We start from the raw sequence: 16,571 nt of genomic DNA, 5'->3' as shown, positions 1-16,571 counted from the left end.
CAGTTCCGCTGTGTATTTCCTGTGTATTTTGTCACTGTAGGCTAAAGTGCATGTGTGTGTGTGCGTCTTAGGAGCTGGGCCTGGGGAACATAGAACGCTGTAGAGGTTTCTCCTCTCACCTTTTCAAGCTGCTCCTCAAACAAAGGGATCGACTGGCCGAGCTCACTGAGCAGTGGGTCCATCTCAGGTCAGTCTGCTGCGACAGTCACTATGTTTACTCAATATAGTCTGGAACAAAGGGACAGAAGTTGGCTGTGTTATTGTAACATGCAAAATGACTTAACACTGGTCATATTATCTGTCCGTGCAATAAGATAATTTTACATGACAACAAATCTTAAAGGTGCACTGTATAGTTTCGGGGAAGAAAGTTTAATCAGAAGAGAGAGATCTTTATTGACTGATTTTTTTTCTGCCTAAACAAACTAAATAAACAAACTCTTCATTTTCAAGACTGAATAAACAAACTGATCTTAAAGGACAAAACAATTTCATACTGTTTATAGTTGGCGGACCCTGCCACCTTTCTAGCTTCAAACAGGGTTCTGGGACCTTATTTTCCTCTGACAACAGCTTGTTTCTTCAGTTATGGAAAAAAATGTATATTTCCAAGTTTTTATTATTACCTCATCAATATTGTAAATATTGTTTGAGTTTGAATTTCTTCTCCAAGTCTACATAGTGCTCCTTTAAGATAATTAGGGTTAGTTAGGGTTAATTATTTTTGCACTCTTAAATTTAAATTTAGCACAATCTTATTTTAGTCCTTAAATTAAGTCTTTTAGCCTCAAAGTGGGTTTTCTTTTACACATGTCCCTCGTATCTCGTTAAAATGAATTCAAATAAAAACAAAATTGCTTATCAATACAAGACAAGTGACATTTACTTGAATTAAGTCAAAATATCTTCCATTGAAATCACCATGTAATCCATTAATACTTGAAACAAGAGCAATAGATTTTTAATCTAAGCTTATTAAACTTGATTAGATCTTCAGATTTTGTAGTTTACACCCTTGGTATGGAATAATAATGTAAATGAGTCTAATTCAATGCTGGCATCTAGTTAAAATGGCAAAACACTTTTATCGTATACACTTTGTTACTGTTATGATAAATATACTACTATAATATATCTCATCACCACTCTCAGGAGGTTAACAAACAGCGTCCAGGGTCTCAAGGCCCACCTGCAGAGCCACAGTGAGGACCCAGGGTGTGCCCTCCCACCCCAGGCATCTCTTCATGGTTGGGTCAGTAGAGGCCAGGCACTGGCTGCCCAGTGCACCACCCTCCTACAGCAGCTGGCCTGGCTGCATCAGTGCTGCCCGGAGGACCTCCAGCGGAAGGAGGAGACCAGCAGCTGCAGGCAGCACACCCTGAGGTGCCCGTCCCCGCTGGCAGCACATCGCCAGCCCCCAGGCTGTCTGATGCGGAGAGGAGATGCCGCCTGGTGCCAGCTAAACCAGCACATGAATGCAATGTTGAAGCAGACGCAGAGCCTGAAGGTGGAACTGGATAATGTGGCACGGCAGACCTCTGAGAGAGTACTCCACACATGGTAAAATGAGCTGAATTTGAAATCAGATGTAGCAGTAACAAAAGACAGAAGCAGTCCCAGCAACACTGTATTTTTCCACAGGAACCATTTTGCCACATGCTGCTCAGCCTTCGACCAGCTGGGAGCTGTGGTGGCTCAGATGCCCAGCGTGGAGCAGCTCTTCACCCCGGCCACATGTGTCAGCAGTGCAGACAGCCAGCCAGCCATCACCCAGAGCCTGCAGTATGTCAGAGGACAGGTGGAGGCTAGCATCACTGAGTTCACCACCTGGAAGACACAGCTGCTCTCCCTGGGACACCAGAACTCAGGTGAATACACTGATCACTGAGCCCAATACTGTCAGTCCTTCAGATATTACTAATAGACATGAAGACAAAGTAAGGGGTTGAAAAAATAACTTTTGCTGTTAAAAAGCAGCACTCAGACTGTATGATGAGATGAAATCCTATGTAGTACCATGGTTCTATTATACAGATCCTCTCCTTATTTCCTCCGTAGCTGACCAGCCTGCCTTCTGTACTGAGTTCTCTGCTGAGCTCGAGACAAACATCAACACAGTGCTGTGTGCTGTCCAGACACTTGTAAAGAGAAGTGAGAGAGATGAACAGAGAGAGCAGCATGGAGACGTCAAGAGAGGTGAGAATGATGCATTCAAAGCCAGCAGTGCTCTCTGTTCACTTTTGTGTAAACCAGCCCTTCAAATTCTGTATCAAATGTTGGTTCATTCCAATGTAGAATGTTGAAGGCAGCAGTATAACACTGTTACAGCTGCTGCTTTATCAAATACAACTGTCTAGTAACAGTCTTTGGTCTTGAGAACTTCTTTGTAGCCACAAGGAGGTGAACTGTGTTAGCAACAGTTATCAAAGCTAGTTGCACATTCTTCAGAAGTGGCTCTAATGTGTGCCAGCCGAACAGCTCCCAAATCATTTTACTGCCAGTCACGACCTGGACAGGATCGTTATATGACCCAAAGTTTCCTTGCAACAAAATCTGATCCTTCATTCAGCATGATGCAAAAGGAGCCATAGTGTATTTGAGCAACTTTGACGAGTGCTGTATTCTGAGAGGGCATCATACATACAGTGCGTTTTGCGTCACTGAACCGCCGCCTGTATATCAGTGGAACAGTGTGAAACTACTGACTGGACTGTGTATGGCGTCACCGGCATGCAAGTGCAAAACATGAACACAGTCAGACTAAACCAGCTCCACAGCACTACTAGAGATCTAAACTACACAGGGAACATTTAAGTTGTCATGAATGTGCGAAAGGTGAAAAATGCACAGACACTGACAAAATATGTTTAAAATCTCCTCAAAAGCAGAATATTTTTTTCCAACAGTATTTATGGTTATGTACATGATGTTGTCTAATGTTTCAGAGGGTGCTGAAGAAGAGGAGGGGGATGAAGAACCTGTGGAGGACCTGCTGAAGCCTGGTCACCTCACTCGACTCCTGGAGGAGAAGCTGGCAGCTGAGGTGGAGGCTCTGTGTGTGGCAGATGTTGGTGGTGGTCTGGAGAGGCTGCTGAGCCGCCTGAGGACACACAGAGACTCCTGTCAGCCGCCACAACTGCAGGTACCAACTGCAGCCTTGCATACAGTATGACACCTTCAACACACTGAACAGAAAAATACAACTGTACATCTTCTCTTTGACAGAACTAATACGATCATTTGCCTTGTTAAGTCATCATTAAACACACTCCAATCAAATTTGACATAAACTAAACAAAACTCACCAAAACATACATATTCTTAAATCATAATTTTATCAACATATCATATTTGAACAACTGTATTTGTGTGTGTGTGTAGGAAGTAAACACGGCGTGCAGGATGCTGGTGCGTCTGGAGCCTCTGTTGGGGATTTACTCTGACCTGGTGCGTTACTACCTGTCTGTGTCACTGGGAGCACACAGGAGCACAGGCAAACTGCTGTCTGTGCTGGCCAGCATCTTCACTGAGCTCGCTCAGAAGGTACACGCACAACAAATGTTACTCAGTCTCATTTAGATCAAAACTAATACAGGTATTAAGATATTAAGTTGAACTTAAAGCTAAAAGATTGCTGTGGTCTCCTCCCCAGGGCTTCTGCCTGCCTCAAGAGCTGATGGCCGGTGGAGATGGAGAAGGTGCCACAGAGTTTCACGACTACGAGGGCGGTGGTATAGGAGAAGGCGAGGGCACCAAAGACGTCAGTGACAAGATCGAGAATGAAGATCAGGTGATGAAATTACATCCACTTACTAGCTGTTTTGTCTGGAGTTTTCAATTGCATTTCATGGCCTCATCACCTGGGATTGTTCAGAACAGAAAGAGGCTGCTGAAGGCTGTGGGATGTAGTTAAAGGCACTGGGGAAAGTTGGTGAGTGGCAGTAGTAAACATGGTGAGAACTTATTTCCACAAAAACTGCAGTAACACATTTAAATTACAGCTGACATGCCAACTGAGTGTATTTCTGAATATCATAATTCAAAATAACAATCTTCGGCATGTCTAACTACGACATGTGTTGACTATGCCAAAAAAGATATAGCCAAAAGTAATGTTCAAAGAGTTTTAAAGTGAATCTTTAACCAGTGATAACCTGAAACAGTATAAGGAACATTTCTCATAAAGCTATCTCTATACTCTTCCAGGTGGAGGACACTTTCCAAGAGGGCCAGGAAAAGGAAGAACAGGAGAATAAAGAAAAAATCAAGGAGGAAGATAACGCTATCGAGATGTCAGAGGACTTTGATGGTCAAATGCATGATGGGGATGAGAATGAACCAGGTAACCTGAACTGTCTGTAGCCTGGTGAGCTAACTGTATGCAGCCCGCTCATTTCCAGGTTTGTCTCTCGACTTCCGGTCGCAATTGCTGGCCTAGGCCGCCAATGGCTGTGGGCAGGGGTTGGGTCACCCCACCCAAACCTGCATCTTGCCCAGCCAATCAGAAGTTAGGAAAAAAGTTCAGCCAATAGAAAAAAGCACAGAATATACCAGTACTGTGTCTAACTTATGATTGGGTGGGCAGCCTACAGCTCGCCTTCAAAGTTGGCCACTGCCCACCCTATCTTCTCGTCATGTTCAGGAACAAACTAACAGAATTCATAGCAGAATCCAATGACTCCAGGTGTTTATTCCTCCAGAATGTCTGGCTCTGCAGCCAACTCTCTCCTCCAGAGCTGGCCGGCTCTGATCAGCGGAGCAGCAGCTCTCCCCACGCAACACCTGGCAAACATCTTTTTGTTTTTGTTTTTTTATGGCGAGACACTGAGCAGAAAAAATTACATTTGTGTTGAAAAGGCAAAATCATAGAATTGGAGCATAAACGCACAGGGGCAGTTAGCCAGGGAAGGTAGCTTTTTATCATATCAGAAGACAAACACAAATTAAACTTCTATAAAATGATTTAGTGCAGGTGGCTTTTGATATGTAATATGTGAATTTCAGTGGAATTACTGCTCAGTGGATTCTTTGAATTGTTTGCAGGTGACGAGAATGATGACTCGTCTAAAGAGGATGAGGAGGAGCTGGATAAAAAGATGGGCGACCTGGGTGAAGGACAGACGGACACTCTGGATGAGAGAATGTGGGGGGATGATGAGGATGATGAGGAGGAGGAAGGAAGTGACAAGGAGGAAGAGTCAGGCCAGGGCATGGACCAGGTACAGACCACAGAGTGACCACAGGGCTGATGAACAAAACACATTTTAAAAAAAGAATGTAAAGATCAGCTGTTTCCATGTATTGAGAAACATACCTATCAAATATTTCTTAGTGAATCTGATTTTAACCCCTCAGATGTTGCCTTTGTTGTGTCCTAATTTTCTGTCAACACTGGATTCTCTCAGGGTGAGTCAGAGCTGGTGGCTAAGGATGACAATTTGGATGCTGCAGACCCCAACAAAGACAAGAAAAACCAGGACAAAGATGAACAGATCAACGACGAGGAGAAAGAGAAAGTCAATGAACAAGGAGATGAGGTGATCTTTTTTTAAAAGAAGTGAAGAAAGTCACAGATAGTCTTTCCTGCACACAGTCAACTGTATTAACCATTAATTATTAATATTCCCTTCACTTTTTACTTTTCTCCTTTCAAATTTCATCCAGAATTACTGATGCATATTTCCATCATGTCACTAATTTCCATTAAATTTTATGGCTTTCCTCTTTCTCATCTGTGTTCCTGCTGTTCTCCAGAGGGAGTTTGATGAGAATGAAGTGGACCCCTACCACGGTCAGCAGGACAAGCGGCCTGAGCCTGAGGCCATGGATCTGCCTGAGGATCTCAATCTGGACCAGGATGATAAGGGTGGAGATGATGGAGATGACGGAGAGGGCGAGGGTGATGGTGAGACCTGCTGTTAATGTTTTGGAATATTCAAAGTGAGGGTCGGTTTGTTTTGGCATTCAAATGAGCTCTGTGCTCACTTCCACTTCCCCTGGCATTTTCCCTCCTCAGAGGAGAATCCATTTGACATCGACGAGAAAGCCACAGCCCTGGATGAGAAGGAAGACGGACAGAAGGATGGAGATGAGGAGGAGAAGGGAGCAGAGGAGATGGAGCAGGAACAGACGGACCAACCAGGAGAGGAGAACGGTCAGGAGCCCAAGACTGAAGAAGATGAGAGTGAGGGAGGAGGAGAGAACACAGAAGCAGACGAGGAATCTGCTGTGAAGGATGAAGAGGAGGAGGAGGAAAAAGAGGAAAGAGGACAGGAGGCAGGAAAAGAGGAAGATCTGGCTATTCCAAATGACAAAGGAGAAAAACCAAAGGTATGGATGCCAAAGAACTACTATACCTTTAAACACAGGAGCTGTCCGCACACATAGTTTTATTGTGTCACTATTTGGACTTAATGCTTACAGGAGGAGGAGGACGAAGGAGCTGGTGACAATGAGGAGCAGCCAGAGTCTGCTGAGAGGAAGGAGCACAACACAGACGGTCAGACTGGAGAGCAGAACGTTCAGAGTGATACAGCTGTGGAGCTGGCAGGAGAGGCGTCAGAGAGAGACCAAGCTAAAGAGGTACTCGACTCATCAGTTAGACCCAGTACTTCTTTACGAGGAGGGACACACCTTTTATACCCAGTCACGATACTCTCACCTGTTACCTATGAACCTGTTTACCTGTGGAATGTTCCAAACAGTTGTTTTTGGAGAATTCCAAAACTTTCCCAGTCGTTTGTTGCCACTGTCCCAAATTGGGGGTTGTTTCGAATCTAAGAGAACAAAACTCTGGAAATTACTCAGCAATCCTCATCAACAGGAAATGTGAAGATAGGTAATCAATTTTAATATTATATTATATACAATATATTGTAATGTTTTCAACATTTCTATAAAGGGAGCCAGACCCCTGCTGGAGGCAGTGTGGTAAACAAATGCTGAACAATTGGACTTGAATTTTATCTCTATAAAACGATGGTTGAAGAGATGCTAAATGGACTTGCAATTATATGGCGCTTTTGTATTGTACAGACTAAGCAACACTTGTCTCAATCATCCATTCATTCACACATTCATACACTGATGGCAGAGGCTGCCATGCTTCTTTAAGCCATGCATTGGGCTAATGGTTAAAAGTAACTATTAGTCCGCTGAAAAAAAAAGGAACTTACATTTACATTAGTACATTTCAATACAGTACATTTCAAGTGTAAAAAGATAGTTTGAAAATGTAATATGATTTAAATGAAAAAGTTAAATTTTAAAATACAAAAGCTTAAATGTAAATGTTCAAAATTAAAGCTTAAATTGCAAAGATGAAATTGACAAGGGCCGTGAAAATAAGATAATGGCCCTATACTGTTGTGCAATTCATGAAAAGCACTTTGCTAGCATTCGTAAAGTAGGCTTCTCCCAGTGAATTGGGGCCAGTTCCACCACTGTATATACTGTACATGTACCTCTTAAGATGTGACTCATTACATTGAAAGGTCCTGTTTCTGTGCAGTTATTGTGTTGGCCATGTCCACCAGTAAAATAAGGTGTTTTTGTATAAGCCATGAAGTTTCGATTAGATTTAGAACAAGTTATTCAACAGATTTGCTTCAACTCTTTGACGTAGAATGTCAACTTCACTCTCCTATGAACACTGTTTTTCACACTGAAAGCCATTCAGTTGAAGATCGTTCTTAATTAAAATGACGAGCACCAAAGTATTCATCATGTTCATCATCCACCCTCAAATTGTCCCCATAAGAAGAAGATGAAATATCAAACATTTCCTTTGTTCTGGTTTGTTAGGAGCATGGGAGCGGAGCCGCTGATGCCAGCCAATCAGAGGGCCACCAGTCGAAGCTGACAGCAAGAATGGCTTCACAGATGCAGACTCAGAACAAGACTCAGGTACGACGGCGCCTCAGAAAATCTACACGTTCCTCCCTTTTTTTCCCAGTTCATCTTATCACTTTGTTTAAACTTTCTGTACCGTTCCAGAGCTTCAAAAGGAAACCTGGTCAAGCAGACAACGAGCGGTCGACCGGTGACTACAATGAACGTGTTAACAAGCGTCTGCGTACAGTGGAGAGCAGCAAGGATTGTGCTGACGACAGCAGGCAGAGTGACGCCCAGCAGGAGTCAGACCTGTATGAGCACATCAAACAGGGAGAGACAGCCTATGACACACAGACATATGGTCAGTAATTACCCCCGTACACGCATAACACTCCCAGTGGTATTCAGTAACAGTTTGATATGTGAGTGTTTAGCCATCACAGCAGTTGTTGAAGTCAAGAAAATGTCACATTTTCTGGTCTTTGCTGCATCCTGCCATTTCCAGATGTTGCCAGTGCAGACCAGCAGAAAGCAGCAGGGCCTCAGCAGGACCAGGATGAAGACCAGAACGATGAGGATGTAGCCATGGAAATGGAGAACCAGGAAGAGGACCTTCAGGCTGCTGAGGTCCAGGAGCTGAAGCCTGAGCAGCTGGACTCTACCAAGGCCTCCCAGAAAGGTGACCCATTCCTTCTCATCCTGCTCTGAGGACTCAGTAACTTCATTAAACAGACAGTGTGTGTTCTTGAATTGCACTTAGAATAGATAACATTTAAAGATGCAAACAGAAGTCCATGTCGTGGTTTTGTGAAACCTGCACATCCCCTGACTTCCCCGTCTTGTGCAGGTGTTGACAGTGGAGAGATGGAGGTGCAGAATCAGGGAGAGGGCGAGGAGGAGGAGAGGTGGAAGGACCGACTAAATCTCAGAGAAGAGGAGCGAGCAGAGAGAAGCACAGAATCCACAATTCACACAGTTCCTGAGCTGCTGCTGGACACCATGCAGGTAGAGACAAACCTCCTGTTCTCATTACTTACTTATTTGCACTTAGTACTCTGTCTTACTCAAATATGCTCTGGTCAAAGGACTGAGACACTTTTGTTTCGCTGCTGCTGTGAACTCTGTCAGAGAATTCTTAAATTGCATTGAGTTATCAAAGTCAGACCTCAACGCTGTGTGTGCGCGTGTGTTTGTATTTGTGTGTGTGTGTGTGTATGTTTGCAGAAAGCAGAGAGAGATCCAGAGGAGATCAGGAGGGAGATGGAGCTGCAGTTGGAGGCCTGGCACAAACTGCCTCCAGGAACTCAGGAGGAGGTGAGTCTGACCCCAAGTTCCTTTCCAAATGACTCTTCTTCCACTGTTTACTAAGAGAGTGAAACACTGTATTATACTGGTTTATATATAATACATGTAATTGCTGTTTCGAGAACCTGAGCACCAAGGCTATTTTTGATGGAAGCGGACCGTAGCTGTCTGTAGGCTGCACAGAGTAAATCGAGCCAGACAGGAAATCAGACAGTGGAAGGGCATAGCACATCCGGCCAATTTACAAATTCAAACAAACTGTGCAGACACTGGATCTACAGCACAACAAAGTCTTAAATATTACACTAAAACAGACAAACAACGGAACAATTTACAATGTACAAGGTAATTTATTTGTCATTACACAACACAGGGTTGCATCACGAAATCATGCTACACAAATTACAGAATGCATATCAGTTATTCATATACAAACATACATAAACACGTAGTACATCTTTTGAATCTGCTGCATCAGGATGTATGTAAGCAGCAGCAACAAGATGGTGATGATAATGTGGTCGGCATCTTCATATCAAAAGGTCCACATCTGGGTAACACTGTTTATAACATCGATGTTTGGTGCTCACACACAGTCAAAGTTAATGGACAGAGTCCACCTCTCCTCGTCCAGCTGCAGTCCTGTGCTCAGCACGGTCCACCCGTCGACTACAACAGCTTGATCCGAGATGTTGTGGTGGAGACAGGTCTCCACTGCAACAGCTTGATCCAAGATGTTGTGGTGGAGACAGGTCTCCACTGCAACAGCTTGATCTGAGATGTTGTGGTGGAGACAGGTCTCCACTGCAACAGCTTGATCCAAGATGTTGTGGTGGAGACAGGTCTCCACTGCAACAGCTTGATCTGAGATGTTGTGGTGGAGATTGGTCTCCACTGCAACAGCTTGATCCAAGATGTGATTGAGACAGGTCTCTGTGGGCACAACTGTCTCTGATTACACATTGTTTTGCAGACTGAGCCCCATTTTGTCCATTTCCTTTTCCTGTGACCAGACATTAGCCAGGAGCAGCCTTAAACCAAGCTGGATTAGCATGGCTCCTGTTCTGACTCTCTTCCTACCTGGGGCAGTCCAAACGGTCAGATTGGATGGTCAAAAGACCCCATGGGCTGTGATGGTCTCACAGTCCGCTGCTCTTAATCCAAAACACCCACTTTCTTCTCCAATGATGATGACAGTGATGATGACACAAGAGTATTTTTATAAATCATAAACGGTCTAAATATGTCAAATAGTTGTCCTCGTAATTTGAACCATATCAAGAGTCTTACTATGTAGTTCAGACTGTGTGAAGTCCAGGTTGTAACTCTTGACTGATGTGTTCCAGGAGAGTGCAGCAGCCTCCATGTGGCACCAGTACCAGAGTCTGACCTCAGCTCTCTCCCAGCAGCTGTGCGAGCAGCTTCGCCTCATCCTGGAGCCCACGCAGGCCGCCAAACTCAAGTCAGCACCAACACACTCACTACATCATGTGTTCTATTGGAAAGGTTAAATCATTGTTATGTTGTTAAAGATGTGTGTGATGTTCCACAGAGGTGATTACCGCACAGGGAAGCGTCTGAACATGAGGAAGGTGATCCCCTACATTGCCAGTCAGTTCAGGAAAGACAAGATCTGGCTGAGGAGGACCAAGCCCAGCAAGAGGGAGTACCAGATCTGTCTGGCTGTGGACGACTCCTCCAGCATGGTGGACAACCACTCCAAACAGGTGACCTGACATGCTAATCCTAATGATTACATGAAGTAAAAAGTAGGGTTGAATGTGTCCAACTAAACTACTGCTGTGTTTGTGTGTGTGGTGCAGCTGGCTTTTGAATCCCTGGCAGTGATAATCAACGCTCTCACACTGCTGGAGGTGGGACAGGTGTCTGTGTGCAGGTAAGGTTACACATGTTCAGTGTGATGCAGTAAAGATAGAGAAGAACTTATTGTGCAGCCAGATAACAAACATCTAGACCTCAGAACAAAACTAAAAACACAGTACAAGTAGGAAATGAAATGCACTGAAATATACAGTTTGTGGTGTGACTGCGTAAACTTGCTAGTATACTAGAAGCAAACCTTTAACGCCTGCTTGTGTGCAGTTTTGGCGAGCAGGTGCAGCTGCTCCACCCCTTCCAGCAGCAGTTCAATGACGAGTCGGGGGCTCGGATCCTCAGACTCTGTCAGTTCCAACAGAAGAAGACCAGAATAGCACAGGTGGGGATTCCGTTGTACTACTCCTTTTGTTCCTGACAAGTATTGAAAATAATACATTTAGTTTTAGTTAGAAGATTTTGGCTTTAAAAGGTTTGTGAATAACATATTTTGAAATCGATTTGCAATGTCTGGGCTTCCGTAGACTTTGATTATGCCGTATGGAGCCATTTTATGTTTTGTTTTGTTTTTTTTTTGTCTTGTTTGGCCAATCCAACGCTGTTTTGCTGTGGAGCAGAAATGTTATGTGTAATACAAAACTTCACCTGACTTTCTATCAGCATTAGGGTGAAGAGATAATGACTAAATTTTGCATTTTTGGTTGAACTGTTCCTTTAAGGATCAAGGGTGGCATACAGCAGGTTGACACTTCAAAACCACCGGTAAATGGATCTGTCTGTGGTTTCTCCAGAAGGTTTTACAGTCAGTTAACAATAATGCAGTTTGTTTTTATAGCACTTCTCAAAACCAACAATATAAAGTCCTTTATGAGACGGATACATCAAATTACATAGAGAAAACATCAAATACCATTTAATAAAGAGTACAGTGATGCTGCAAATAATGAATTAAAAACATTTAATGCTGTAAACAGACAGGAAGGCAGTCCATTATGTCAACAACACTTCAGTATACAAAGTTTGTGGCATTTAAAAATGGTTCTTCTTTTTATTAATTTTGTTTTCCTTTTCTTATTTCTTGATCTGAATTTGATATGTTATAATGCTCGATCTACCGTTTGGCTTGCAATGAAAGATCTCTCTCTCTCTCTCTCTCTTTCTCTCTTTCTCTCTCTCTCTCTGTAGTTTTTGGAGACCTCCACAAAAATGTTTCTAGCGGCACGACAGCAGATTCCTGGATCTATAAACTCAGGTAATGATTCAAGCTGTGTAGTTAAGTAAAAAAAACACAGAGCAGTAATTGTGTGCTGTGCAGTTTATGGACACCATGTTACCGAATCTGGGTAGCAAAAGTCAAATTTGTTGCCTCTCACTCTCACATTGGGCTGTCTGCAAGACAAGCTGGTCAGCACAGTTTACAGGACACTGAAATAGAGCGAGAACTAGTAAATCTCTGCTATAACTGGGGAGATTGTTCAGTAAGGTCAAGACCACTTCAGATACGTTACTTTGCTGAGTATAAACACATTTTTCTACAGCATATGGTTTATGTTTATGTGTCATACTGTCAGTTAACATCCTGTTATCATCCTGTAGGTCAGTTAAGTTCAGCATTCATTACCAAATTTCTTTACATTTTCCAGCAGGTGGTGTAAAAACATTTTCTTCAATGCTCAAAAAAATATTAATATGAAGGAGGAGTAGGGCCACTGTGAAAAATGTATTTGACTTCTGGCTTTGTGAGTTTAAGTCCGAATCCTAACTTTTTTTCTCATTTGGGTCCAAGATAGTGTCTGATACAATGAAAGGAATCTTTTTATGAATGAGTATAAGTACTCCTACCCATTCTTTATGAATTTTAGACTAGTCTCAATTTTGAAGGTGGGTTTCCTGTAGGAAAGCAATACCAACCCCAAGATGTTGTAAGTGAGAGAGAACCCTTTTTCTCTTGATTGCCTGATTCAGACCCTTCACATTCCAGCTTATAATTTTCCTGTCACCTTTATCTGGGACAAGATGTGAGTTACTCTGTGTCATTAGAACCACTCAATTCAAAAATACCAGTGTCTACCCCATTAGATGATAAAAAAGCCAAATAGGTGCACAAACTGTATATAAAACAAATACCACATCAAAACTACTACATATAACACATAAACAAGCCTTAAGAAGGCTATCCCCCCCAGAAAACTTCAAACTACTGCAAACCTGCATTTGCATGCTACCCGCAATGATGGATACCCTTTTCAACCATTGATGAACCTCTCCAACAGTGTATTAAATGACCTGGGACATCATTTCACATTATAGAAACCATGATACCCATAGGCCATAGAAAGTCAATGTAACGAGACTGGTGGTGATCATAAAAAAAAATAAAAAATTAGGAGGGCGTACACATGTAGCGTTATGTGTGATGTGTATACACACATTCACATACAAAATGTTCACTGCCACATAAAAAATACTAATATTATATTACTATAAAAATAAAAAATACTGTCAGAAAATACAACAGAATAACCATATCCAATGATATCACCGTCTCTTTTAAGTGATTACTGGCATCACTGACCCGTTCATTAACGTTACCTCAATCACCATTTTCTGTAGCGTGTAAAGCGGGGCGTCCGTCATCAACAGTAACATTGTTATTAACGTAGGTCAGCGCCTCCGCAGGGTCGGTGAACTTCATGTGTTTCCCGTTGTGTGTGAACTGTAGAGTGGCTGGGTAGTAGAGGCCGAACTGGATGTTAGCGGCGTGGAGCTTCTTTTTGGACTCGGAGAAGGCTGTGCATCTTTTGTTGACATCTGGGCTGTAGTCAGGAAAGATTTGAAATCTTGATCCGTTGTAGGAGAGCTGGCCCTTCTGTCTGGCGAGGCGTAGGATGAACTCTTTGGTTTGAAAGTGATGGAGCTTGACAATGAATGGCCGTGGTATATAGTCACCATCTGCTGGTTTTGGGGCCAAACTCCTGTGGGCTCTATCCACCGATGGCGGCTTCTCAAAACTGTCTTCCCCAAGCACATCGATGAGTAGTTTGGTGATGAAATCTGTTGGTTGTGGGCCCTCCGTATTTTCTGATATCCCCACAATGCGTATATTCTGCCGTCTAGTGTAGTTTTCCAAGTACGCCATCTTCTCCCTCAAAGCATCGTTCTCTTTAGCCAGCGAAGTTTGGGAAGCTTCCACGCTGCTCAGTCTCTTGTCGACCTCATTCAGCCCGTCCTCCCTATCAGTAATTCGTTGGCCATACACACTCAGAATCAAATGTAGAGAAGCAATAGACGCCCGGTTCTCCTCCCGAAAAGAGTTGAAAGAGGCTTGCACAGCAGTAACTGCATTCGCCAGCGCTTCCATGTTGTTAGCATTAGCACCTGTTTCTGCGCTAACGCTAGCCGAGGAGTTCGAGTCGCCCCGTGTTATGGCTCTCTCACTCTGTTGTTTGGCCAATTTGGGAGGCATTCATCCACTCATAAAGTAGTAAAGTCACTTAGTGTGTGTTTCCAACGAAGTTTGAACGGTTACGAGGTCCAAAATGTATAAATTTGAAAAATTTCTGCGGGAGCTGTGGAAGACACGTCTACTCACTACTCATGCTCAAGTGCGCCCCCTCAAAATTAGTATTTTTTAAAGTCAGAATTCTGAACTTTTTGGTCTGAAACCACTACATTCACTGACCTCCAGTGGTTTAAATTCTCACTTTAATATTGGAAATAGAAGTTTCCTCCAGAGTGTATCAGTACAACATGTTGTCACTGCTGGATGTTGAAAGACTTGGCTCATGCAGACAAACCAATTTTAAGTGCGTTGACCAGCTGCATCTTATGATGTTACCCTCCACTGTTTGTCTGACCTGACCTCTCTCCACAGAAACAGCCCAGCTGCTGGTCATCGTGTCTGATGGCAGGGGGTTGTTCCTGGAGGGGAAGGAGCGGGTGATGGCAGCTGTGCGTGCAGCACGCAGTGCAAATGTGTTCATCATCTTCGTGGTGCTTGACAACCCCAACTCGCGGGTAAGTAAAGAAAAACTTGACCTTATTATTCTCTAAATCTCCAGACACAATGTGTAAGTAAACCATGGTGCTGTGCTGCAGGACTCCATACTGGACATCAAGGTGCCCATATTCAAAGGGCCGGGCGAACTGCCAGAGATCCGCTCCTACATGGAAGAGTTCCCCTTCCCCTTCTACGTCATCCTGCGAGATGTCAACGCCTTGCCAGAGACCCTGAGCGACGCACTCAGACAGTGGTTTGAGCTCGTCACGGCAGCCGATCAGTAGACCAATGAGAAGCCATCTTTCACAGGATGGGAGGAGTGGGCAGCAACCAACTGCACAATGCCGCTCTGCTGCTAGCCTCTCAGCCACAACAAAAGGACTAAGAAAAAAAAAGACGGATTGCCGCTGTACATGTGCCTTTATTTTTCTTATTTTTACTGTAGATTTTAGTAGAGTTTGATAGAAACCTTTGCTGTTGTGTCCTTGTTATCAGGGGAATTCTCTGTTTCTTTTGTAATGTAACAAGAATTGCTTTAAATTGCACGTCTGAGATGAAACGATAGAAACAAAAATGTGATTCCCTTGCGTGTGAAACACCTCAGTGAAGAGTCAGTAAATACCTCTGTCCCCGTTGTACAATAGCCCCGAAATCATGTTTGTGTGGATGTTTTAGTCAGTGTTACCAAGGTCATCAAATCATTTATCTTCAATGTGAACACAACAACAGATGCTCAGAGCTGACAGAGCTGAGTTGTTGGATCGTGTTGTGACAGAACCCTTCCTGACGTTGTGACCTAACAGTAGCATGTTAGTGTGGTCATGACTGACATTCAGAAGAACTTCATAATGTGCCTTGGAGAGAAAAACAGTATTGCATCTCGCTTCACACCTGATGGAGCTGTCGGGGTGATGGATCAGAAGCTCACTCACACCTCTGTCAGGATTTTTAGAAATTCAGCTCTCATGCACTTTGAAGCACAGGGACTGCAGATTTGATAAATGCCCCAGTAAAACCCATTTTAGTGGTTTAAAGACACATATCTGCTGTGTTCATCTTATATCCATACTGCTAAATCAGAGCTCTGAACTGAGATTGTTAGGAGTAGGTGGTGAAATGTACATTGAAATGTTTATCACCTCTGTGTTTTGTAACGTGGACTTTCATGTACGCAGGCGGTCATATTTATGAGGTTGTTTCTTCATTGCATCCATGTGTTAAACTAAGAAATGAATGATCCTGACAATAAACCGTTTACAAGGTTGCTCTGTCTGTGCTTGTGCTCATCTTTTTATTTCAGCCTGCTCTCAGTAGAGCTCACTTGAGCGACTTTTAGACAGCTGAAATTCAGGACCACAGATGGGTTTGGGGCAATACATTTCGAATACAGTGTTGTTGGACCTCTGACAGCCGTGTGAAATTGATGAAAAAAACAGTATAATATGGGACCTTTGTTGATAAAAGGTAATTACATTTTTTTTTTGTTTTAAAGTGTAAAGAAACACGAGTGTTGACATTTCAAAGACTTCTATGTGTTGCATGTGTTGATGTCTACTGAAGCTAACCATGATGCTAACCAGCTAACCTCGGTCTGTCC

The 16,571-nt window shown here is 43.3% G+C and overlaps 1 protein-coding gene across 1 annotated transcript in view; it reads left to right on the top strand.

Moving 5' to 3' along the window:
* Positions 1-16,238, top strand: part of mdn1 (midasin AAA ATPase 1) — a 66,287-nt gene extending 50,049 nt beyond the window's left edge. The window contains exons 77-101 of the mRNA XM_073492339.1: positions 72-187; positions 1,153-1,560; positions 1,642-1,868; positions 2,059-2,196; positions 2,946-3,142; positions 3,382-3,543; positions 3,653-3,790; positions 4,207-4,342; positions 5,044-5,219; positions 5,406-5,537; positions 5,755-5,905; positions 6,017-6,330; positions 6,424-6,582; positions 7,804-7,905; positions 7,996-8,194; positions 8,339-8,512; positions 8,681-8,838; positions 9,058-9,147; positions 10,485-10,600; positions 10,691-10,865; positions 10,962-11,035; positions 11,242-11,356; positions 12,160-12,226; positions 14,849-14,991; positions 15,073-16,238. Coding sequence (XP_073348440.1) covers positions 72-187; positions 1,153-1,560; positions 1,642-1,868; positions 2,059-2,196; positions 2,946-3,142; positions 3,382-3,543; positions 3,653-3,790; positions 4,207-4,342; positions 5,044-5,219; positions 5,406-5,537; positions 5,755-5,905; positions 6,017-6,330; positions 6,424-6,582; positions 7,804-7,905; positions 7,996-8,194; positions 8,339-8,512; positions 8,681-8,838; positions 9,058-9,147; positions 10,485-10,600; positions 10,691-10,865; positions 10,962-11,035; positions 11,242-11,356; positions 12,160-12,226; positions 14,849-14,991; positions 15,073-15,258 — 4,053 coding nt within the window. The 3' untranslated portion in view covers positions 15,259-16,238. The remainder of the gene's footprint in view (positions 1-71; positions 188-1,152; positions 1,561-1,641; positions 1,869-2,058; positions 2,197-2,945; positions 3,143-3,381; positions 3,544-3,652; positions 3,791-4,206; positions 4,343-5,043; positions 5,220-5,405; positions 5,538-5,754; positions 5,906-6,016; positions 6,331-6,423; positions 6,583-7,803; positions 7,906-7,995; positions 8,195-8,338; positions 8,513-8,680; positions 8,839-9,057; positions 9,148-10,484; positions 10,601-10,690; positions 10,866-10,961; positions 11,036-11,241; positions 11,357-12,159; positions 12,227-14,848; positions 14,992-15,072) is intronic.
* Positions 16,239-16,571: the final 333 nt, after the last annotated feature.

Source organism: Pagrus major, chromosome 22 (assembly GCF_040436345.1).
Source record: "Pagrus major chromosome 22, Pma_NU_1.0".
Lineage (NCBI taxonomy): Eukaryota > Metazoa > Chordata > Actinopteri > Spariformes > Sparidae > Pagrus > Pagrus major.
This window is presented reverse-complemented; position numbering and strand designations above follow the sequence as displayed.